This window comes from Trichomycterus rosablanca, chromosome 4 (genome assembly GCF_030014385.1).
Source record: "Trichomycterus rosablanca isolate fTriRos1 chromosome 4, fTriRos1.hap1, whole genome shotgun sequence".
NCBI lineage: Eukaryota > Metazoa > Chordata > Actinopteri > Siluriformes > Trichomycteridae > Trichomycterus > Trichomycterus rosablanca.
The window spans coordinates 53,428,812-53,454,712 of NC_085991.1; the positions used below are offsets into that span (position 1 = coordinate 53,428,812).

The 25,901-nt window shown below is 39.1% G+C and overlaps 1 protein-coding gene across 4 annotated transcripts; it reads left to right on the forward strand.

Annotated features, from left to right (window-relative positions):
- Positions 1 to 25,636, forward strand: LOC134312534 (nuclear factor 7, ovary-like). Of its 4 annotated transcripts, none has more exons than XM_062994547.1 (6): positions 1 to 603; positions 11,589 to 11,684; positions 11,793 to 12,026; positions 12,122 to 12,269; positions 24,961 to 24,987; positions 25,089 to 25,636. In XM_062994547.1, exons 1-6 carry the CDS (start codon positions 22 to 24, stop codon positions 25,634 to 25,636), a joined length of 1,635 nt encoding a protein of 544 aa, XP_062850617.1. In that variant the 5' UTR covers positions 1 to 21. The 4 variants fall into 4 exon arrangements, with proteins under 4 accessions (XP_062850617.1, XP_062850613.1, XP_062850616.1 ...); XM_062994543.1 differs by having other exon boundaries at positions 22 to 603; positions 12,122 to 12,257; positions 24,958 to 24,987; XM_062994546.1 differs by having other exon boundaries at positions 22 to 603; positions 11,919 to 12,026; positions 12,122 to 12,257; positions 24,958 to 24,987.
- The last annotated feature ends 265 nt before the right edge of the window (positions 25,637 to 25,901 follow it).

The window sequence follows — 25,901 nt, forward strand, 5'->3', positions numbered from 1 at the left end:
TCTGTATCTTCTTTATCAGTCATGGCTTCCTCCAGCAGTTTCCTGTCTGAAGATCAGCTCCAGTGCTCCATCTGCCTGGATGTGTTCAAGTATCCAGTCTCTACTCCATGTGGACACAACTTCTGCATGACCTGTATCAACAAGTACTGGGACACCAGTTCATACTGTCAGTGTCCAGTATGTAAGAAGAAATTTCCTCGAAGACCTAAACTACAAGTAAATACCTTCATCTCTGGACTGGCTGCTCAATTCAATATGACAGTTCAGATCATATCAAGCAGCACTGCAGGAAAACCTACCAAATCTCAGGTGTTTTGTGAGGTCTGCAGTAAGATGAAATGTAAAGCTCTGAAGTCCTGTCTGATCTGTGTGGCCTCTTACTGCAAGATTCACCTGGAACCTCATCAGATAGTTCCTTTATTAAAGAAACACAAACTAATAGATCCTGTGGAGAACCTGGAGGATTACATCTGTCAGAAACATGAGAGACCTCTGGAGATGTTCTGTAGGGACGACCAGACATGTGTGTGTCCGTTCTGCAGTAACACAGACCACAAGAACCACAACACAGTTCCTATAGAGGAGGAGAGTGCAGAGAAGAAGGTGAGAGCACCCTTTGGCACCTCTGGTAAAGATGATTTTAAAGGCTGAAAATGTTTGTGCTTGATTAATTTAATCTCAGACTAAAACTTAAATAGAAAATCTATTTGGCTTGTTGTTCAAGAAAAAGTGCCCAAGGGGATTTCTCATAACTGGTGCAATAATGACCTCTGTGGGCTGATTTATGGCCCTTCACAGAGACAAGGGATAATATGGACTGAAAAGATGCAGTTGGCTACTGCACACGTGTCGTGGGGGATGTGTGTAAGTCTCAGCTCTTCTAAGTCAGAGTGGCAATTGGATAAAACTAGACTGGGAGAAAATTGGGGGAGAAGTGCAAAAAAAGTTAGATTGAAATGCAAAGTACTGGTGGGATTGAAACAAAGTCTTTAAATATTAAACTATTAAATTTTAAATATTAAGTAAATATTGACAAGTACATGCACTTAGTGTGGCTTTCTGTACACGATACATCTCTGTATGTGAACACAAAACAGGAGGTGATCAGAAGTGACCACAGAATGGACACATGGGGGGGGGGGGGTGATTGATTTGGCTCTTGGAAATGACTGGATTGGCAATAAATTGTTTCTGACTATTACATTGCAGACAGTATGATCCTGAAATATTTCATGTTCTGGTCACATTTATTTTATTTGTTTTTATAAAACTGATAGTTCCGGTCCTAAAATCTGATTGGCTGAGCCGCGTTCGAAGCAGTTGTAAAATTCCCGATATACGCACACCTATGACCATCTCACATAATTCCATATTAATACACCACTGAAAAGAAAAAGTACAAACTTGGTTGAACACTATTTTAAGTCATGTACTATACATGGAAATGTCCAGATGAATATACAGTGGGGCCAAAAAGTATTTAGTCAGCCACTGATTGTGCAAGTTCTCCTACTTAGAAAGATGAGAGAGGTCATCATAGGTACACTTCAACTATGAGAGACAAAATGAGAAAAAAAAAATCCAGGAAATCACATTGTAGGATTTTTAAAGAATTTATTTGTAAATTATGGTGGAAAATAAGTATTTGGTCACCCACAAACAAGCAAGATTTCTGGCTCTCACAGACCTGTAACTTCTTCTTTAAGAAGATCTTCTGTCCTCCACTCGTTACCTGTATTAATGGCACCTGTTTGACCTCGTTATCTGTATAAAAGACACCTGTCCACAGCCTCAAACAGTCAGACTCCAAACTCAACCATGGCCAAGACCAAAGAGCTGTCGAAGGACATTAGGAAGAAAACTGTAGACCTGCACCAGGCTGGGAAGAGTGAATCTACAATAGGCAAGCAGGTTGGTGTGAATAAATCAACTGTGGGAGCAATTGTAAGAAAATGGAAGACATACAAGACCATTGATAATCTCCCTTGGGGTCAAGATCTCATCCCGTGGGGTCAAAATGATCATGAGAACGGTGAGCAAAAATCCCAGAACTACATGGAGGGACCTGATGAATGACCTGCAGAGAGCTGGGACCAAAGTAACAAAGGCTACCATCAGTAACACACTACGCAGAGAGGGACTCAAATCCTGCAGTGCCAGGCGTGTCCCCCTGCTTAAGCCAGTACATGTCCAGGCCCGTCTGAAGTTTGCCAGAGAGCATATGGATGATCCAGAAGAGGATTGGGAGAATATCATGTGGTCAGATGAAACCAAAATGGAACTTTTTGGTAAAAACTCAACTCGTCGTGTTTGGAGGCTGAGTTGCATCCCAAGAACACCATACCTACTGTGAAGCATGGGGGTGGAAACATCATGCTTTGGGGCTGTTTTTCTGCAAAGGGGACAGGACGACTGATCCGTGTTAAGGGAAGAATGAACGGGGCCATGTATCGTGAGATTTTAAGCCAAAACCTCCTTCCATCAGTGAGAGCATTGAAGATGGAACATGGCTGGGTCTTCCAGCATGTCAATGATCCCAAACACACTGCTCGGGCAACGAAGGAGTGGCTCCATAAAAAGCATTTCAAGGTCCTGGAGTGGCCTAGCCAGTCTCCAGACCTCAACCCCATAGAAAATGTGTGGAGTCCGTATTGCCCAGTGACAGCCCCAAAACATCACTGCTCTAGAGGAGATCTGCATGGAGGAATGGGCCAAAATACCAGCTACAGTGTGTGCAAACCTGGTGAAGACTTACAGGAAACGTTTGACCTCTGTCATTGCCAACAAAGGTTATGTTACAAAGTATTGAGTTGAACTTTTGTTATTGACAAAATACTTATTTTCCACCATAATTTACAAATAAATTCTTTAAAAATCCTACAATGTGATTTCCTGAATTTTTTTTCTCATTTTGTCTCTCATAGTTGAAGTGTACCCATGATGAAAATTACAGACCTCTCTCATCTTTCTAAGTAGGAGAACCTGCACAATCAGTGGCTGACTAAATACTTTTTGACCCCACTGTAAACAGTAATCCTAATCATTAAGCGGGTTTTCGTCCAAGAAATATAGTAATGGTGTTTGTGGAGGAATGTTTATTGTGAATGTGCTATTAACAAACTACCTGGGGTCGTGGAAGAATGCTTTTTGTAAGTGTTTTTTGTAAGTAAAAACATTTATAAATTGAACATTGTTGTATTTTATTATATTTTATGTTGACCGCCATTTTATAAAGGCAAAAAGGCGTCTCTCGTGGCTTATTGCTTAAATATTGTCGTGGCGAAAATGCTTTTCCGCGATAATAACCAGACCAGACCAGTTTGCCTTAGGAATTAAGAATACCCTTTATTCTTAAGAACGTAACGCCGGCGGGAAGGCTTCAGAACAGATCTGACAAAACCTTCCCCGAGCTGTTAACACTTGTGTCTTTTATACTTCCAACATGAAATACATTCGGGTTCGTATCTCATTGGCTAATTCCCCATGCATTGTTCAAAAGAATCAAACCCCCCCCCCCCCCCCCCCCCCCCCAGGGTGAAACAGTTGTTAAACTTTAAAAACGAGCCCAGTTGTAAAAAACCTGCCCAGTTGTAAATTCCAGACCCCTCCCATGAGTGTATCCTGTTCTTAGTGTCGTAAACTTCAGTTGTAAACTATTCGCTAGTTCCTAAATTACCCCAGACACATCACAACAATTACAACAAATCTAAAAGCACACAAGTTAATACACACATATATATATATATATATATATATATATATATATATATATATATATATACAAATTATTATTATATACATAAAATCTACCGGGCGGCACGGTGGCTAAGTGGGTAGCACTGTCGCCTCACAGCAAGAAGGTCCTGGGTTCGAACCCCAGGTGGGGCGGTCTGGGTCCTTTCTGTGTGGAGTTTGCATGTTCTCCCCGTGTCTGCGTGGGTTTCCTCCGGGAGCTCCGGTTTCCTCCCACAGTCCAAAGACATGCAAGTGAGGTGAACTGAAGATACTAAATTGTCCATGTCTGTGTCTGATATAACCTTGTGAATCGAATAAACTTGTGTGATGAATAACTACCGTTCCTGTCATGAATGTAACCACTGTGTAAAACATGACGTTAAAATCCTAATAAACATAAAATCTACCCACAAATTCCTCCATTTTTTTATTTTTATTTAGGTAACTAAATGTTACTAAATTTGCTTGGGAAAATAATATGTTGCTCCGTCTTCATTTTCTCTGTTGCATGAATGATGTTAATTAGGACCATCCATAGACAGATGTACACCAACATAGTCATCCTCAGCCACTTCAGTTCAGGTGTGTGAACCTTCCTGCAGTATGAACAGTGAATCCAAGAATCTCTTTTAGCTACTCGAACCGCAGTCTGAGCAGTTAGCAGCACTTGAAATAGTCCTCTCCATCTTTCCACGTTCTACCCGGTTCATCTGAGATAATTCACAATTCACCACTACCCGGTCATCGGTTTCAGGCTATGTAGAAGTCCCTCAGCTGGTTTGGGTAAAGAATAGAAATAGAATAGAAAACAAAGTGACAGTAACCAAGCATTAAATTTTCCTTTTGGCCTGTGTCCAATTGTTCAGAATTATTTGATCCTATGCCTGTGTAGGGGTCATCCAAATAGAATTTCAAAAGGCCTAAAGCCATGTTTCGGTGTTTATCTCATCCTCATCTGCATGAGAATTATTGAAAAAGCCTTTGTCCTCTGTTTGTTAGTTTCAGCACTTGGTCAATTTTATTTTATTTTATTACTATTACTATTATATATATATATTTTTTTTTTTTTTTTAACGGTGCCAATTTCCCTAATCCACAGCTCCTCTAATAGCTGGGTGATAAACACAATGGTGTCTCAGTTCAAAAGGTTTATCAGACCCTACACATGGGTCAATTTGGTATAGTACAGTAAAGTAATTTAGGAAGGCATGTTTTCCCTCTGAATGTATTTCTCCTGTTGGAAAACAGGAGCTGCTTTGTCAGCACTGTCAACTCTGGCATTGTCCTGTGAAATTGGGACAAAAACATTAACATTTACAAACAGTCATTTGTTTGGGCCATAGAACTGCATCCACAAGTTATGCAACAAGGTAATGGTGGGCATTTTTCAAAACTAGTCAAAAACCTCTCTCTCATCAAATACAATTGTGTTCAATTCCTATGAAAACTTTAGTTCATAAACACGTAAGCAGTTTTTTGCTTTCTCTAGTCTATAAGCTGTCATTAAAACCTGTAGTTCAGCAGCTTGAGCCAATAAATTGAATAGGAGGGGCAAATGATATAAAATATCATGTGTTAAAATTTCAGCTAAGCCCACTTGTTTTCCTGTCTGTTGCAGCATCCGTGGAAGCAAATCTATCCACAAACAGCTCCAATTCAGTATTCTAATCAGGCCTAGAAAAAAATAAGATTAGAATAATACAGTCATAAGGTTCACCATCTCCTGCAATTAGTGAAAAGAGTGGTGGGATTAAGCACATTAAGGCATAGGAAAAATAATGTTTATTTTAGGGACTACACTATAGTTTTTACTGTTAAGTTGATAAGTGAAAAGTTCTCCTTTTAGTTAAAAACAAAAACATAATTACCAACAGGGTTTAGATATGCGTAACCCTCATGATCACATGGTATAACTAAAGCCCTTTCTGTAGCAGACAAAGAGAAAGTTTACACAAAAAAAATAAAACTACTAAGTTATCACCATGAAATTGTACAAGGACAAAAACCATGGTCCACCTTTCTTGAACAACCTTTTCAGCTTCAGGTGTTCTTTGAATATGACTATGGGCTTTTAGGTCCAATGTCACATAACAGAGCCTCAAGAACATAAAAATAAAAATATGGCACCAAAAAGAGCACAATGGCACCAAAAAGAGCACATACTCAGAAAAGTATGTCAAGTATGTAAATATCATTTTACCCTGAAAAAATATCATCATCCATAAAAGATTTTTTTTTTTCTTACTTTCTCTTCTTTTTCCCTTTTTTTTTTTTTTTTAATTTCTTTTACAGGTTTCTGAATTTCCCATTTAAACTAAATGCTACTCAAAATTAACTATCCTTGTGCACAGGAATGTTAAAGACCTTAGCTTGACCATTTGCTATCTTTTATGATACCTGACTGAGAATGGTTCACAGATTCTCCAGAGATAATAACAGAATTTACTGCCTGTTTATTGCACTCAGGGATAAGAATCAGGTTCCCCAAGGGCAACAGTTTTTTTTTTTTTTTTTTTTTTTTTTTTTTTTTTAATTTGAAACAATGCTCAGGTTTGATTTGCACCGGTGCAGCCCCTTTTTACAAATTTAAACAATATTCCTCTTGTACCCATTAATAATAGTGTTTCCATCATTGGTGGACATCTTGGGATCTACTAACTTGCGCTCAACATGCACACAGTAAGATAATTTCATTCTTGAAACCCTGCATTCAAGGTGATATTTAAAGACGTCCATCAGCCACATTTAAAATCCAAATAATCACTTCCCTATCTCTTTCCACATTGGTGTAGTCAAAAATGTGGTTAGTGGAATTAGTCATTAACTCAAAACAAACAAAACACAAAAACTGGCCAAACTTCCAAAGCATAAAAAACAATGATTGCTTTAATTTTACTGAGGAAGCAGTACTGACTTTCAATCAGAAAAAAAAAAATGTACATCAAAAATTAGATGTACACTGGTCAATAAACCAGGAGCGCTCAAAAACTTAATCTGGTCCTTTATGCAAATAAGCAGTACAATAAGCAAGCTGTTATCTTTACTGGAAACACAGTTCTTATTCCTTCCAGTAGTCCTCTGACCACATCTCTATAAGCTCCATCGTTGTCCTCTTGAGCCTTTTCCTCAGGCTGGTTAGATGTGTCATTTCATCCCTGATATCAGCAGTAGTCCATAGTCTGTTGATCAAAATCATATTCGCTGGACCAAAACTCCATCTCCAGCAATTGAAGAATCACATTCACCTTTCCCATTTTGTCTGCCCCCACTGGTGAGTTTGTCATCTGCTTCCAAAACTGCAGGCCAGAACGTGTTGCTTATGATGATAACAGCCTCTTTGATCTCTGAGTGGTAACAGGGAGGTGAAGTTTGATTCTGTGGTACCTCAGAATGGAATGCTGGGTACTGACTTCATGGCTTCTCCTGTATTTCCTCTATTTGCTGCTGGTTTCTTTTCCTGGTTCTTTCTCCTTCTAGCAGGGCAGGAGTCCAGATGAGGTTTAACCTGTAACTTTACTTAACACATAACTTGGTTAAGCTTGTCCCTAAACTTGTGTTCCTTCTTATCATTTTTACTTTTCTTTATACTTTTAACTCTTTTAGTTGTCTTTTACTAAAAACCACTTTTTTTTTTCTTAAAACCCACTTTTCTCTGCCCACCTTGCAAAATGTAAAACAGCATTTTTGTCATAGTTTCAACATAAATATAACACTAATGTGTGTACACATAATCTTAATTTAAACATGTATTTGTTTTTCCACAAACTTTTACCTTCCTTTTACTTTTACCCATTGTACTGCCCATTGTACTACCCATTGTTCACCTGGACAGATTATTTAAAATTTTATGTAAAATGTTAGTACAAGGACACACAGTTACAACACAAACAACAAAAGCAACACAAGTATCTAACTCCTCCTACATCTTACTTACTATCAAACATACAGGGGTTGGACAATGAAACTGAAACACCTGGTTTTAGACCACAATAATTTATTAGTATGGTGTAGGGCCTCCTTTTGCGGCCAGTACAGCGTCAATTCGTCTTGGAAATGACATATACAAGTCCTGCACAGTGGTCAGAGGGATTTTAAGCCATTCTTCTTGCAGGATAGTGGCTAGGTCACTACGTGATGCTGGTGGAGGAAAACGTTTCGCTCCTCCAAAACACCCCAAAGTGGCACAATAATATTTAGATCTGGTGACTGTGCAGGCCATGGGAGATGTTCAACTTCACTTTCATGTTCATCAAACCAATCTTTCACCAGTCTTGCTGTGTGTATTGGTGCATTGTCATCCTGATACACGGCACCGCCATTGAATGCACATGGTCCTCCAGAATGGTTCGGTAGTCCTTGGCAGTGACGCGCCCATCTAGCACAAGTATTGGGCCATGGGAATGCCATGATATGGCAGCCCAAACCATCACTGATCCACCCCCATGCTTCACTCTGGGCATGCAACAGTCTGGGTGCTACGCTACTTTGGGGCTTCTCCACACCGTAACTCTCCCGGATGTGGGGAAAACAGTAAAGGTGGACTCATCAGAGAACAATACATGTTTCACATTGTCCACAGCCCAAGATTTGCGCTCCTTGCACCATTGAAACCGACGTTTGGCATTGGCACGAGTGACCAAAGGTTTGGCTATAGCAGCCCGGCCGTGTATATTGACCCTGTGGAGCTCCCGACAGACAGTTCTGGTGGAAACAGGAGAGTTGAGGTGCACATTTAATTCTGCCGTGATTTGGGCAGCCGTGGTTTTATGTTTTTTGGATACAATCCGGGTTAGCACCCGAACATCCCTTTCAGACAGCTTCCTCTTGCGTCCACAGTTAATCCTGTTGGATGTGGTTTGTCCTTCTTGGTGGTATGCTGACATTACCCTGGATACCGTGGCTCTTGATACATCACAAAGACTTGCTGTCTTGGTCACAGATGCGCCAGCAAGACGTGCACCAACAATTTGTCCTCTTTTGAACTCTGGTATGTCACCCATAATGTTGTGTGCATTGCAATATTTTGAGCAAAACTGTGCTCTTACCCTGCTAATTGAACCTTCACACTCTGCTCTTACTGGTGCAATGTGCAATTAATGAAGATTGGCCATCAGACTGGTCCAATTTAGCCATGAAATGTGTTTCAGTTTCATTGTCCAACCCCTGTATATTGCCACATACAACACAGACACACAAACACACCAGTTCAATAAATTGTTCAATCAAGTCACCAATCCCCTTCTCTTTTATATTTTGATTAATAGTAATAGTAATTAATAATATTAATTATATAATATTAATAATAGAGTAATCATTTAGCGCTATTATAAATAATATTAATATCACACCTTTATCATTAGTATCTGGACAGTACTGTAATATTTATGTATTAAGCCAAGACGTGTATATATATATATATATATATATATATATATATATATATATATATATTCCTGAATCTTCAGGTTCCTATGAACCCGGGTCCCTTGTCTTAGAATCTTCGAATTCTTTAATGAATTCGGATCCCTTCACCAATTTTCTAGTTTGCACAGCCCTGAGATATAATTATTCCAAAACCTTGTCTTGGAATCTTCGAATTCGTAACAAATTCGGATCCCTTACTAAATTATTCCAAAACCTTGTCTTGGAATCTTCGAATTCGTAACAAATTCGGATCCCTTACTAAATTATTCCAAAACCTTGTTTTGGAATCTAACTTATTTCAAAACCCTGTCTTGAAATCTTCGAATTTGTAGCGAATTCGGATCCCTTCAAAATCTCTAGCTTAAACAAACATGAAAATGAATTATTCTAAGACCTTCGAGTTAATTTGACTCGGATCCCTTTGATACGGCGTCCCGTATCCCTACCTTAAGATACAGCGTCCTGTATCTTCCTTTATATTCTAAATTCGTAAGGCAACTGTTCTTTAAATTCTCTTACCGGCACCTTGTATCCAGAGGTCTCGGAGTTTACAGTAGAGTGCCTGAATCGACTCAGAATCACTCACACTGAATAATGGCGGTCGCCTGTTGATAATTTAGTCCTGCAGTCCGAGATCTCTGGAAACAAAGGATATAGGCGTCTCGGTGGGACCTCCAAATGTCGTGGCGAAAAATGCTTTTCCGCGATAATAACCAGACCAGACCAGTTTGCCTTAGGAATTAAGAATGCCCTTTATTCTTAAGAACGTAACGCCGGCGGGAAGGTTTCAGAACAGATCTGACCAAACCTTCCCCGAGCTGTTAACACTTGTGTCTTTTATACTTCCAATATGAAATACATTCGGGTTCGTATCTCATTGGCTAATTCCCCATGCATTGTTCAAAAGAATCAAACCCCCCGCCAGGGTGAAACAGTTGTTAAACTTTAAAAACGAGCCCAGTTGTAAAAAACTGCCCAGTTGTAAATTCCAGACCCCTCCCATGAGTGTATCCTGTTCTTAGTGTCGTAAACTTCAGTTGTAAACTATTCGCTAGTTCCTAAATTACCCCAGACACATCACAACAATTACAACAAATGTAAAAGCACACAAGTTAATACACACATATATATATATATACAAATTATTATATACATAAAATCTACCACAATATACATCTATTATTGCATTGCATTTTAATGTTGGGAAAGGGCAATTTAGGACTAGTAATGTAAAAAAAAGTATTTGATGAGCAAAGATAGACAGTGGATTTCCTGTTTGTCAACTAACATGTGGGAAAATTATTAAAATGTTCCTCAAAGATTGGAAGGGATTTGCATATTTCCTCTTATCCAGTGCAAAATATCTTTAAACCATTTAAGGACTCAGGGGAAATTTCAGGGTGTAAAGGCCAAGGAAACAAGCTTATTCTAAACGCTTGTGATCTTCCATCCCTCAGATGGTGCTGCATCAAGAACCTCCACTCAACACTAGCTGATATAACCACATGGGTGAAGGATTAGTTTATCAAACCTTTATCAAGCTCTACAATACAGAGTTACTGCACAAATGATACTTAAAACTTTACTGAGTAAAAAATGAAGCCTTATTTTAACCATGTCCAGATGCGGCGTCGACTTCTCTGGGCTCAAACACACCGGGGTGGACAAATCAGTATTTTTTTTGAAGAAATAGACACTGTGTGCTCCAGACCAAAGATAAAAAGAATCATCCACACTATTAGCAAATCCAGGCTCTGTCCTGGTATGGGGTTGTGTCAGTGCTAGGGTCTGTCCTGGTATGGGGTTGTGTCAGTGCCAGGGTCTGTCCTGGTATGGGGGTGTGTCAGTACCAGGGTCTGTCATGGTATGGGGGCGTGTCAGTACCAGGGTCTGTCCTGGTATGGGGTTGTGTCAGTGCCAGGGTCTGTCATGGTACGGGGTGTCGGTGCCCTTGGCAAAGGTAATTTGCACTTCTGTGATGTCATGTTTTGGAATGGAACTTTTTTTTTATTTGGGAGTGAAGAAGCCTGAAGGGTCTAGAAAGATTCTATATTTAGGAGGAGTAAAGCACTTAACCGTTAATTCTACTGTATTCTGTCACAATTGTTAATTGCTTTGGAATTTGAGTTTCAAATCAGATAGATAGGAAACAACTGACTATTAAAAGGATTTTCTTTAATTCCTTACATGAACAGTTTGACAGCATCTGATGTTATCAGTCTGTGACACCACCACATTTTTATCTTCTTATCTTCTTTTATAACATTAGAGAGCAGCACCCTTTCCACCCTTTCCAGTGGCCCCAAATGTAAACAGCTGTTGGTTAATTTGGTCATTAAGTTCAATATTTACAGTGTAGTTAAAAGATTTTAGTGCCACTTCTGCAAGATTCCGATCATTTCTGAAAACGCAACTTGTATATTTTTCAGACTCAGCTAGAAGCAACACAAGCAGAAGTTGAGCAGATGATCCAGGACCGACTGAAGAAGATCAAGGAAATCAAAGATGCTGTAGAACTTAATAAAGTAAGTAAAGCCTTTCTCTACTCGACTAGTCCTCATTTCTAATGATACATGAGAAGAGCCGCTATTTCTAATAACACTACATAAATGACTTGATGTTTCTCCTGGTAGAAAAACACAGAGAAGGAGAAAGCTGACAGCATGAAGATCTTCAGAGCTCTGATACTCATCATTGACAGAAACCAGGCTGAGTTTCTGAAGGTGATGCAAGAGAATCAGAGAGCAGCAGAGCGTCAGGCTGAAGAGTTCATTAAAGATCTGGAGCAGGAAATCACTGGGCTAAAGAGGAGAAACACTGAGCTGGAGCAGATCTCCAACACTGAGGATCATCTCCACCTCCTACAGGTCAGAGTCCCTCCGTTTCATAATAGTAATGTAGCACATGACAGGACAGCACTGGTCATGCTGAGGGATTTCTCCTCTCTCCTGCTGTACTGTAGATTTACCCGTCCCTGTGCAGACCTCCACCCACCAAGAACTGGTCTGATGTCAGTATTCAGCCTCATCTGGATGTGGAGACTCTGAGGAGAGCTCTGTCTCAGCTTCAGAAATGTGTTGATGAAGTAATGAAGATGAATGTCAGAAGGGGTAAAACTTTTATTTTGTTTCTTTTGAGCCATTCAGAGGTGCTTGTGTGTTTTGGATTGTTGTCCTGTTGCATAAACCAACTGTGTTTGAGCTTTAGGTCACAATCTGATGGGTGGACATTCACCTTTAGGGCTTTTCCACCAAAAAAACATGGTTCTTGAACCGGTTCTGTTTAGGTTTCTTAGAACCTTGGTGTTCTGTAGAGAACCGACGGGCGTTTCCACCAGTTTTTGAGAACCAAGCCTGCGTCATCAACAGTGGGCGTTGCTTAACAAAAGTTAAGAGTAGTAATATCATGGTAATATTGTGTGTAGATTAACTGTGAGCATTTGTGCTGCCATTACAGATGTTAGTTTTTATGTAAAAAGCATCGATCAGCTATCGGTGATAAGAAGACGTTACGTGTTTGTCTCAGTTGTTGTTTTCTTTAGTTCATTGACGTGAGAAGCGGTTTGCGCTTCGCTTTCACCGCGACTCTTGGCACAAATAGCCGCTTTGCTCAGCACTCGACTTGAGAGATAAAACATCATTAAAGTTAGTTTTTCACTTAATCAGGCGAACTTTAAAAGATAAAAATTCAGCGTCACGCTCTATACGAAACACCAGCACAGCGGTTTAGCAGAGCACACAAACCTCTACACTGTGACACGCCCACCAATGGACGAAAAACCAAGTATTCTGTGGGGCCAGATTGGTCCGCTAGTTTGTTGTCTGGAACCTCTTTTTTCGGTGGAAACACGCAGAACCGGTTCAAAGTCAAGTTCGGGAACTGGAACCGATCTGCGTCGGTGGAAAAGGGGTACTTAAGGATGTTGTGATAGAGAGCAGAATTCACAATATGAGGAATTTTTCCTTGCCACTGTTGCAGTGGCAATGGTAGCAGTGGAATAGCTGAAGAACACGTAACAGAACTTTGGTCCTCCCCTACTGCTCTAGTCATATCACATTGGGTGTTGGACTTTGGAACCTCTATTCTGTGCTAACTATTGTTTCTTATGTGCTTACAACACCCGTTTTGCTTATCTCTGTACTTTAGACTTTCAAGCAGCCACATGGCTAAAGATTAAAACTAATATTTAGACAAAATTAAGCATAAAATCAAATTTTCTTCCATAACAGGCATCATTTAGATCAGGGGTCGTTAACCTTTTCGAGACCGAGAGCTACTTCAAGGGTACTGAATAATACGAGGGGCTACTTGTTTGATACAAACTTTCTAAATAACATAAAGTGGCACGATTCACCTTCAATTATATTATTATTTTTTATGAATATTCATATATATGAAGAGTCTGATCATGTTAATGATAAATGTCAAGTCAAGTCAACTTTATTTATATAGCGCTTTTTACAATAGACATTGTCTCAAAGCAACTTTACAAAATCCATAACAACAGATACAAAAACCCCTGTTTAGCAAGCCGAGGGCGACTGTGGCAAGGAAAAACTCCCTGAAAATTACAGGAAGAAACCTTGAGAGGAACCAGACTCAGCAGGGCCCATCCTTCTTGGGTGGTCCGGAGGAAACTTTAAATAAATAGGATTTACACAAATCATACAAACACAGAATTAAATGAACTAAAAGTTATAACTGGCAATAAATAAAGAATTAAATAAATAATAATAATAATAGAGTTATTATTCGGTCTAGTCTTTAATAAAGTCTGTAGTTCTTGTCGTTCTTGGTGCAATTACTCCAGACCCATCACATCCGGCAGGAGCAGCATCGTTGGCACTGCAGTCTTGACTTTAATCCTTAACCTCCGCGGGTAAACAGGTTTCTTGGAGTAAAACAACAGAGAATGTAGTTAATAATGTACAATGCTAGTTGAGTAAAACAGTTTTACAGAGAGTTTTAGACTCCGGCAGCCCTAATTATTACAGCATAACTAAAAGGGAGAGCGAGCAGGTAACAAGGTCATGAAGGCTTTTACAGGACATCAGCGCCCATCTCCCCCACCATCATCAAACCTGAGTGATCGGATAAGAGAGGCAGAACGACAGCAACCCAACATCCCTGATCACCACAAGTTTCTATGACCAAGAACCCCCGAGCTCTGCGCCTTTGTCTATACTAATCAAAAGCCTGAGAAAATAAATATGTTTTCAGTCTAGACTTAAACATTGAGACTGTGTCCGAATCCCGAACAAAGGCAGGAAGATTATTTCAGAGCTGTGGAGCTTTGTAAGAAAATGCTCTTCCACCAGCTGTGGTCTTTTTAATTCTAGGAACTATAAGTAACCCTGCATCTTGTGAACGAAGTGGACGCGCTGGGTTGTAGTGATTAATAAGTTCACTCAGATACTGTGGAGCCAGACCATGTAGCGCTTTATAGGTTAGTAAAAGTATTTTGTAATCGATGCAGAATTTAACTGGCAGCCAGTGAAGAGACGATAGAACTGGACTAATATGATCAAATTTTTTAGTTCTAGTTAGCACTCGAGCTGCTGCATTTTGAACTAACTGGAGTTTGTTTATGGATCTACCAGAGCATCCAGTTAGAAGAGCATTACAATAATCTAACCGAGAAGTTATAAACGCATGGATCAGTTTTTCGGCGTCATTAACAGATAGTATATTTCTTATTTTAGAAATATTACGCAAATGATAGAAAGCAACTCTAGTAATATTATTAACGTGTGTATCAAAGGAAAGATCTGAATCTATTGTGACACCCAAGTTTTTTACATCTGGGCTGGGAGTAACAGAGAAAGTGTTTAGGTTTAGCACCAGGTTACACAACTTGTCTCTTGCAGCTTTAGAGCCAACAAGTAAAACCTCTGTTTTATCTGAATTAAGTAAAAGAAAATTACCTGACATCCAGTTTTTTATGTCGTTTACACAATCTTCTATCTTACTGATTGTGTCAGTATCATTTGGTTTGGCTGATATATACAGCTGTGTGTCATCTGCATAGCAGTGAAAGTTTATGCCATGTTTATGAATAATTTCACCTAGTGGAAGCATATAGAGTGTAAATAATAGCAGCCCCAGTACTGACCCCTGTGGAACCACACTTTACTTTTGTTGTTTCTGAGCATTTATTATTTACATTAACAAATTGAGAGCAGTCAGTCAAATATGATTTGAACCAAGAGAGTGCGAGTCCTTTAACACCTGCTGTATTTTCTAGCCTCTCCAGTAAAATGTTATGATCGACCGTATCAAACGCTGCACTAAGATCTAATAGAACAAGAAAAGAGACACATCCATTATCAGAAGACATTAACAACTCGTGAACTACTCTGATTAATTAATCTGTTCCTGCTCTCATGGAAGGCGGACGCACTGTTCCCCGCTCCCTTATCTTTCCTGCTTGGCTTCTTCTGTATCATATTGTCTCGTCTACTCTACTCTACTTCCCAAACCCTCACCCAACGCCTTCCACTTTAAGCTTAATTCCACCAATACGGCAGGACGGGTCTAGTGCGCGCCGGTTGGTGGAAATCGACTTATGGCTGCGAATCGCTGGACGGCTGCTTGTCGTAGCTTGGTTACGTTTCCGATCCCCACATCCCTAACCCGTGGCTAGTTGTGTGACTATGTTATGTTTGTCATGTTTTATGTGCTTGTGTGCTGAAAGGAGTTTTTTATTTCTCGTGTTACCATAGTGTGCTTCTGAAGGGAGCACAATCTGGTTGCTGGTCTTTTTTTTATCTCCTTCTTTCCCAATGTGTCATTATTTCCTGTTTCTTCCAACAAAGCAATTTCCCTAAGGGGATCAATAAAGTAAAGTCTAAGTCTAATGCGGTTTCGGTACTGTGGTTGGGTCTAAATCCAGATTGAAATTTTTCATGAATACAATTTTCATTCAAATAAGAGCATAACTGTTTGGAAACAACTTTTTCTAATATCTTAGAGACAAAAGGAAGGTTTGAAATTGGTCTATAATTAGCTAGAACGTGTGGATCAAGATTAGTTTTTTTTAATCAGGGGTTTAATAACAGCGCTTTTAAACAATTTAGGTACGTACCCAAGGCTAAGGGTCAAGTCAAGTCAAGTCAACTTTATTTATATAGCGCTTTTTACAATAGACATTGTCTCAAAGCAACTTTACAAAATCCAGGACCAACAGATACAAAAAAACCCCTGTTGAGCAAGCCGAGGGCGACTGTGGCAAGGAAAAACTCCCTGAAAATTACAGGAGTAAACCTTGAGAGGAACCAGACTCAGCAGGGCCCATCCTTCTTGGGTGGCCTGGAGGATACTTTAAATAAATACACGATTTACACAGAGCATACAAACACAGAATTAAATGATCTAAAAGTTATAACTGGTAATAAATAGATAAATAGGTAAATAATAATAGAGTTGTTCTTCGCTCTAGTCTTCAATAAAGTCTGTAGTGATTTCTTGTCATTCTTGGTGCAATTACTCCAGACCCGTCACATCCGGCAGGAGCAGCATAGTTGTCACGGCAGTCTCGACTTTAATCCTTAACCTCGGCGGGTAAACAGGTTTCCATCAGAATGCCTTTGGAGTAAAACAACAGAGAATGTAGTTAATAATGTACAATGCTAGTTGAGTAAAACAGTTTTACAGAGAGTTTTAGACTCCGGCAGCCCTAATTATTACAGCATAACTAAAAGGGAGAGCGAGCAGGTAACAAGGTCATGAAGGCTTTCACAGGACATCAGCGCCCATCTCCCCACCGTCATCAAACCGGAGTGATCGGACAAGAGAGGCAGAACGACAGCAACCCAACATCCCTGATCACCACAAGTTTCTATGACCAAGAACCCCCAAGCTCTGCTCCTCTGTCTATACTAATCAAAAGCCTGAGAAAATAAATATGTTTTCAGTCTAGACTTAAACATTGAGACTGTGTCCGAATCCCGAACAGAGGCAGGAAGATTATTCCAAAGTTGTGGAGCTTTGTAAGAAAATGCTCTTCCACCAGCTGTGGTCTTTTTACTTTTAGGAACTATAAGTAACCCTGCATCTTGTGAACGAAGTGGACGCGCTGGGTTGTAGTGATTAATAAGTTCACTCAGATACTGTGGTACAGACCATGTAGCGCTTTATAGGTTAGTAAAAGTATTTTGTAATCAATGCGGAATTTAACTGGCAGCCAGTGTAGAGATGATAGAACAGGACTAATATGATCAAATTTTTTAGTTCTAGTTAGCACTCGAGCTGCTGCATTTTGAACTAACTGGAGTTTGTTTATGGATCTACCAGAGCATCCAGTTAGAAGAGCATTACAATAATCTAACCGAGAAGTTATAAACGCATGGATCAGTTTTTCAGCGTCATTAACAGATAGTATATTTCTTATTTTAGAGATATTACGCAAATGATAGAAAGCAACTCTAGTAATATTATTAACGTGTGTATCAAAGGAAAGATCTGAATCTATTGTGACACCCAAGATTTTTACATCTGGGCTGGGAGTAACAGAGAACGTGTTTAGGTTTAGCACCAGGTTAGACAACTTGTCTCTTGCAGCTTTAGAGCCAACAAGTAAAACCTCTGTTTTATCTGAATTAAGTAAAAGAAAATTACACGACATCCAGTTTTTTATGTCGTTTACACAATCTTCTATCTTACTGATTGTGTCAGTATCATTTGGTTTGGCTGATATATACAGCTGTGTGTCATCTGCATAGCAGTGAAATTTTATGCCATGTTTATGAATAATTTCACCTAGTGGAAGCATATAGAGTGTAAATAATAGTGGTCCAAGTACCGACCCCTGTGGAACACCACACTTTACTTTAGTAGTTTCCGAGCATTTATTATTTACATAAACAAATTGCGAGCGGTCAGTCAGATATGATTGAAACCAAGAGAGTGCGAGTCCTTTAACACCTACTGTATTTTCTAGCCTCTCCAGTAAAATGTTATGATCAACTGTATCAAACGCTGCACTAAGATCTAATAGAACAAGAAAAGAGACACATCCATTATCAGAAGACATTAACAACTCGTTAACTACTCTAATTAATGCGGTTTCGGTACTATGATTGGGTCTAAATCCTGATTGAAATTTTTCATGAATACAATTTTCATTCAAATAAGAACATAATTGTTTGGAAACGACTTTTTCTAATATTTTAGAGACAAAAGGAAGGTTTGAAATTGGCCTATAATTAGCTAGTACATGTGGATCAAGATTAGGTTTTTTAATCAGGGGTTTAATATCGGCACTTTTAAACAATTTAGGTACATACCCAAGGCTAAGGGATGCATTGATTAATGTAAGCAGGGGCTCTACAATAGCTGGGAGTAAATCTTTAAGTAAACGAGTTGGAACAGGATCGAGTATACACGATGATGACTTAGATGATTTAATCAACACAGTTCATTTTGGGAGATTGGATTAAAGGAATTTAGTTGGATGAACTCGTTACTATTATCACCAATGCTGCTCGGAGTGAGTCCATACTTAACATTGGCAAGTGACACACTTTGACTCTGAAGTCGTATTTTTTCTATCTTGTCATTAAAGAATTTTAAAAAATCATCGCTGGTACAGTCAGGCGGTATATTAGATTCAGTTTCATTGACATTTTTAGTTAATTTGGACACTGTCTCGAAAAGGAATCTGGGATTGTTTTTATTTTTCTCTATTAGGGACGAATAATATAAAGATTTAGCTTTTATAAGCGCATGTTTATACTCAGTTAGAGCATCTTTCCAAGCAATCTTATACACCTCCAGTGTAGTGTGACGCCACTTGCGTTCTAATTTCCGTGCTGCTTGTTTAAGTGCGCATGTGTGGTCATTGTACCAAGGAGCAAGTTTTTTCTCCCTAATCAGTTTAGTTTTGAGTGGGGCTACGTTATCTAAGGTTGTGCGCAATACGGTCTCTAGGTTTTGAGTTGCCTGATCTAGTTCTTTAGGTTCTGATGCTGGTATATTTGGTAATTGTGGTAGGCAGTTTATGAACGCTGCTGCAGTTGCAGATGTAATAGTGCGCTTACATTTAAAACGATGTGGTTGCTGTATATTATTGGACAGGGACACTTCATAAATTAGTAGGGAGTGATCAGAAATTATTCATTCTGTGGTACAATTTCCAGGTTGTCTATGTTTATACCATAAGTAAGTATTAAATCTAAGGTATGTTTACAGCGGTGAGTGGGTCCTGTTACATTTTGGGTGATGCCTAAAGATTCTAAAATAGAATCAAACGCAATTTTGAGTGGATTACACTTATCCTCATAATGAATATTAAAGTCACCAACAATTAAAGCTTTCTTAGTTAATAAGACTAATTTAGAAAGAAAATCGGCAAATTCGTTAAGAAATTCTGAGTAAGGACCAGGGGGTCGATAAACAGTAACCAGCTTAAACATACTAGTTTTATCAGATGAACATTTATTGGTTATGTCAGAGATAAGAACTTCAAACGAGTTTGTTATGGGAGATGATTTTACAGTAAGACCTATGTCTTTATCATAAATTGTGGCTATTCCTCCACCACGACCGCTAAGACGTGGCTTATGTTCATAACTGTAACCCGGAGGAGATGCTTCATTTAAACCTAGATACTCATCGGGTCTAGCCCAGGTCTCGGTTAAACAAAGTGCACTAAGACAGTTATCTGTAATTATTTCATTTACAATTACTGTTTTGCATGCAAGTGACCTGATGTTTAGAAGTCCTAACTTTAGTTTAGCCTTACTAGGGTTTTCATGATGCTCATTTAGATTAATTTTAATGAAGTTATTATGACATACTTTTGTTTTGGCTTACACCTGCCACGGTAAACAGACACAGTCTCAATGGTTTGTGACCTAAGGATTCCAGGTGACGTCCGATGGCGACTCGCAGACAGTTGGTTAGGCCTGTTTGTCTGCTGCCTGGTCTTGGCTCTGGATAGTCATTTAACACTATCTGCCGCTACACTAACGCGGTGGTAAAGCCTGTCACCTATGCTGCAAGAAATGCGAGCAGCACCCTCCCACGTGGGGTGGACACCATTCCGCTTCAAAAGACCAGGCCTTCCCTCAAAGGTGGACCAGTTATCTACAAAATCAATGCAGTTTTCTGAGCACCATTTAGACATCCAGCGGTTCAGCGACAACAACCTGCTGTAGGTTTCGCCACTGGGTCGAATCGGTAAGGGGCCAGAGCACACTACTGCCTCAGACATCGACCTAGCTAACTCACACACCTCTATAACATTACTCTTAGTAACCTCAGACTGCCGTAAGCGAACATCATTAGTGCCGACGTGGATAACAATCTTCGAAAATCTACGATTAGCATTAGCCAGCACTTTTAGATTTGCTCTGATGTCAGGCGCCCTGGCCCCCGGAATACAAGTGACTATGGTTGCTGGTGTCTCTATGGGGGTTGCAATACGCACGTGTCGGAGCTGAGAATCTCCTATAACCAGAGCACTTACATTAACAGGCTTCTCAGCGGGTGGGTCACTGAGTGGGGAAAACCTGTTGGACACGTGCAACTGAGATGGTCGGTGCTTTGCCCTACGACTATGTCGCCGAAACGTCACCCAGTCGCCCCGCTGTGAGGGCTCTAATGCCGGAGTCTGGGGTTCTGTACCTGAACTGCTGGCATTCGGGACTGCTACAGCTGAATCTAAGCCCTCACTACTAGTAGTCTGTTCTAACGCCCGAATGCGCCCCTCTAACACTGAGATCTTCTCCGTCAGACTAACAACTAATCTACACTTATCACATGTAAAGTTATCACTAAACACGGAGAAGGAATAACTGAACATGTTGCACTCGGAACATGGATATAACGCTCCTGCTGGGGCCATAATAACAGTACTTAGCTTTAGAAGATGAGTTGAAGTTGATGTTTATGTTGGTTTCACCGGCGCTTCTGCTGGTAGTCACAGAAAAACGGCTTTTATTCCGGACGAAACAGGCGTTGATAAGCTGAAATACAAAAACCAACAACCAAACAACACAAACGCGCTTCGTTCGGACAAAACGGCTGTAATTCTAAAGGAAAACGGTGTTTATGCGCTCGTGTACAAAACAAATAAACAAAACGTGGTTCCTACAGACAGAAAACGGTTTTAACTCCCCACAAAACAAAGGTGTTTAAGCGCTGAAGTACAAAAACAAACAAACACAAACGCGCTTTGTTTCCGACAAAACCGGCTGTAATTCTAAAGGAGGGATTGAATTCTAATGTAAGCAGGGGCTCTACAATAGCTGGGAGTAAATCTTTAAGTAAACAAGTTGGAACAGGATCGAGTATACACGATGATGACTTTGATGATTTAATCAACACAGTTAGTTCATTTTGGGAGATTGGATTAAAGGAATTTAGTTGGATTAACTCGTTTCTATTATCATCACTGTTCTCACCAATGCTGCTCAGAGTGAGTCCATACTTAACATTGGCAGGTGACACACTTTGACTCAGAAGTCGTATTTTTTCTATCTTATCGTTAAAGAATTTTAAAAAATCATCGCTGGTACAGTCGAGTGGTATATTAGATTCAGTTTCATTGACGTTTTTAGTTAATTTGGACACTGTCTCAAAAAGGAATCTAGGATTGTTCTTATTTTTCTCTATTAGGGAGGAATAATAATAAGATTTAGCTTTTATAAGTGCATGTTTGTACTCAGTTAGAGCATCTTTCCAAGCAATCTTATACACTTCCAGTGTAGTGTGACGCCACTTGCGTTCTAATTTCCGTGCTGCTTGTTTAAGTGCGCATGTGTGGTCATTGTACCAAGGAGCAAGCTTTTTCTTCCTAATCAGTTTGTTTTTGAGTGGGGCTACGTTATCTAAGGTTGTGCGCAGTACGGTCTCTAGGTTTTGAGTTGCCTGATCTAGTTCTTTAGGTTCTGATGCTGATATAAATGAAAAATTATTAACAATGATTTACCATGGTAGGAAACATATATTTTAGCATGTAACATTATTTATCTCTATTAATCTAAATCTGTTTCAATATTTGAAAGTCAGAGTTATCACATCTCTGATATTTTTGTAAATATTGTTCCTGATGGTTTTGTATGATTGAGCAGATTTGTAGCATTTTGATCAAAATCACACCTTTTTTTTTTTTTTTTTTTTACAGATTATCACTTCTGTAGCATTTTTTAAGGAAATCATTAACAGTCCCATCTTCAAATCATGTCCTGTGTTTTTGTGACACATACTGAAGTCTCTCCACGTTCCTCAGAATCATTGTGAAAATATTATATTTTCTTTTGCGTTTCTTGTGTGTTTTTTCATTATTATTTTTCGGGGTAAAACCCGCTTCTCGCTCTGCATTGCAGCTGTGCATGGGTAGCTTTCTTGTCTCAGCGTTACGTGCACGATATAAAACTCCGCAACAAGACAAGATCAGAGCTCGTATAAACACCCAACATTTTCAAATCTACATCAGCTCAAGTGTTATTGATTCAAAAAGAACAGCAACACAACATTTTTTGGCAAATGTGAGACAAGCCTTTGTGTTCTTTTAGGTCAGGGGTGTCAAACTCATTTTCACCGAGGGCCACATCAGCATTATGTTGGCCCTCAAAGGGCTGATTGTAACGGATCCTGCTGTGATTGCAGTCTGTTGTTTTTCTTGGAGGCTGAATTCTGCATTTATATTGTCCTCCTTTACCACAGACACGGCCTCATAACACAAGAGACGCACCGGTTTTTCTTCCTGAAGCACAAACTTGTTTTCACTTTCATTACATTTCCTCCTTATGCTTAATTTTCTTAATTATCTTTTTGTACATTTTGGGATCATGTGTAAATATGTGTAACATCATCTACTGGTGGGATGTGTCACTTTGCAGGTCACAAAATCAGCATGCATTTTGAAAGATGCAGTTTGTTTAGGATTTTACAGTGTATTTTTAAGACAATCATTCTGCCCTCAGTTTATCCCCCTTTCTCAGCTGGACAGACAGACAGACAGCTCCCTTCAGAATACAGTCGGTTTATTTGCTTCCCAGCTGTGTGATACACTGTGTGCATCAAAATGAAGTAAAAATACAAACAATACAAACAATAAAGAACTTAATACAGTAAAAGCACACAGCTGTAGTCAAGTGTTACATCTGGTACAATATGAGATTTACCCAAATGTAAAATAGCGCTAACGAGTTAAGATTGTGTGTAAAGAAACTAATTGCTATAGTAACAGTAACAACAGTATTTAATTACGGTAAATTTGTAACTAAAACGCTGTGATATACTCACTAAACATTTACTAATAACTGAGAATACAAACGCCACTACTTACAGACGATGCTTCTGTAGATAGATAGATAGATAGATAGATAGATAGATAGATAGATAGATAGATAGATAGATAGATAGATAGATAGATAGATAGATAGATAGATAGATAGATAGATTCAACTTTATTGTCATTGCTTAGTACAGGTACAAGGCAACGAAATGTAGTATTATACTGCAAGATAATTATTTGTATTTAATATTATTGTTTACATTACTGACTACGCTACTTCGCGTTCTCTTTGCAGTAAAAGTCACATGGCTTCTTAGCGAAGGTTAAAGTTAGTTGCCATGACTACGATGTCACGGTTGTCTCTTACAGGTGCAGGAGTCCCATTAAATTATAAGCATGTCTCAGTAACGACTCGAACCGTCACAACAATCATACATCGTTAAACCTCTCGCGGGCCACATAAAATGACGTGGCGGGCCGGATCTGGGCCGCGGGCCGTGAGTTTGACACCCATGTTTTAGCTTTAGCTAGTTGCAGCTCTCTCATGAACACTATTTTTCTTTTTTATATATAGGGTGTCCCAAAATGAGTTGACATTTAAATTTTTTAATAAAACACATTTTTTACTTCAACATTAATAATGTTTTTGCTTTATTTGAAAGGAAAGACATGGAGTTTATGTATGAAACAAAACATCTGACAAATGACCGCCTCGACCCTGGCAGCACATGTTCACTCTTTTGATGAAATTTTTCATGACACACTGACATAATTGCTGAGAAATTTCCTCAATGGATTGTGGTTTGTTGGTGTACACTTTATCCTTAAGATAACCCCAAAGAAAGAAATCTAATGGCGTTAAGTCACATGATCTTGGCAACAATTCACATCACTGTTTTTAAAGTGATTTTTTACAATTTCTATGAGTTGTTCGATTGTGTACCTTTTCATGATTTAACCACAACGTTTACTTATGACAGCAATTTAAAAATCTCTAACTCTTTGCCATGAAAAAATGGCGGCAAATTTTAAATGTCAGTTCATTTTGGGACACCCTGTATATGTGGTCTATAATGTGTAATCTTGTACAATCAAGACTTTTTCTTTAAATCTGTACTTGAATCTCTTTAGAATGAGGCATCATGAGCGACTGCACACTGTCAGAAAGGTTCTATTTAAGTGATGTTTAGATTCACCAGGTCTGGAAGTAATCATGCCTGGGTACGGCCAAGTAGAGCTGAACAGCAATTTTCTTTCAATAAATATAATCATCGTGTAAAATGCATTTTGTGTTTACCTGGGTCTTTGTTTAAAGTAGTTTGATGATCTGAAACGTAAGTGTGAGAGAAATGCAGTAGAGATTGTGAAGGGGCAAATACTTTTTCACAGTACTGTAGATCTTTCTACTGTACTATTGAAGCTCCTATGATTGTTGGTCACCACACTGTGTGTTGGTTAATGTTCATGTTCCCGCTTCATATTGTGCTTTATAATCATCACTTTAAAATAATCCAGTTTCTAACAGTAAATAATTTTGTTCTTTATTTTATTCCAACCAGAACTAAAGAGAATTCAACAATATGCAGGTTTGTGAGCTCTCACTCATCACATGATGAAATCTAGATTTCTTTATTAATACACACTGTGTAACAATAAAATGGGTGTAAATTGTGTCTCTTTCTCTCAGTGGACGTGATTCTATATCCTGATACAGCTCATCCTGAACTCATCCTGTCTGATAATGGAAAACAAGTTAAACATGGAAACAAACGACAGAATCTTCCTAATAATCCAGAGAGATTTGACCAATGTCCCTGTGTGCTGGGAAAGGAGGGATTCTCCTCAGGGAGATTTTACTATGAGGTTCAACTTGAAAGGAAGACTGAGTGGGATTTAGGAGTGGTTAGAGAGTCTAGTAACAGGAAGGGAAAGATTACAGTAAGTCCTGAAGGAGAATGGTCTGTGTGGTTGAGAAATAAGACTGAATATTTGGCTCTGGATTCTCCTCGTGTCCCCCTCTTCTTGAAACAGGCTCCTCAGAAGGTGGGGGTGTTTGTGGATTATGAGGAGGGTTTGGTCTCCTTCTATGATATTGAGAATGAGTCTCATATCTACTCTTTCACTGGTCAGACTTTCACTGAGAAACTTTATCCAGTATTCAGTCCTGAGCTCAATGATGAAGGTAAAAATTCAGCACCACTGATCATCTGCCCTGTTAGTCAAGTGCAGTCCTAATTAGTAAATGCAATCCAATGTGCAACACTGTCTAATTTAAAAATATTATAAATGTTACAGCCTCCCGCGAAGTGATGAAGCGTCGCTCCCTACTTAAAATGGTTGAATACCCTACGTAGTGCACTTCACAGTAACAGATAATGTGAATGGAACGCTCCTACACAATTGGCGCTAATGATTGAAAAAAAAAAACGCTTTCTGAACCATCAGAGCTTCTGATTGTAATTGTTAGTAAGAAATGCTGTTATTTGCATTTATTCAGTTT

Bases quoted from the DNA above. Each gene is read 5' to 3' on its own strand.
- LOC134312534 (XM_062994547.1), top strand. From the start codon at position 22: ATGGCTTCCTCCAGCAGTTTCCTGTCTGAAGATCAGCTCCAGTGCTCC. The intron at 12,027-12,121 runs GTCAGAGTCCCT...GCTGTACTGTAG, and splicing joins ATCATCTCCACCTCCTACAG to ATTTACCCGTCCCTGTGCAG. The intron at 24,988-25,088 runs GTTTGTGAGCTC...TCTTTCTCTCAG, and splicing joins GAGAATTCAACAATATGCAG to TGGACGTGATTCTATATCCT.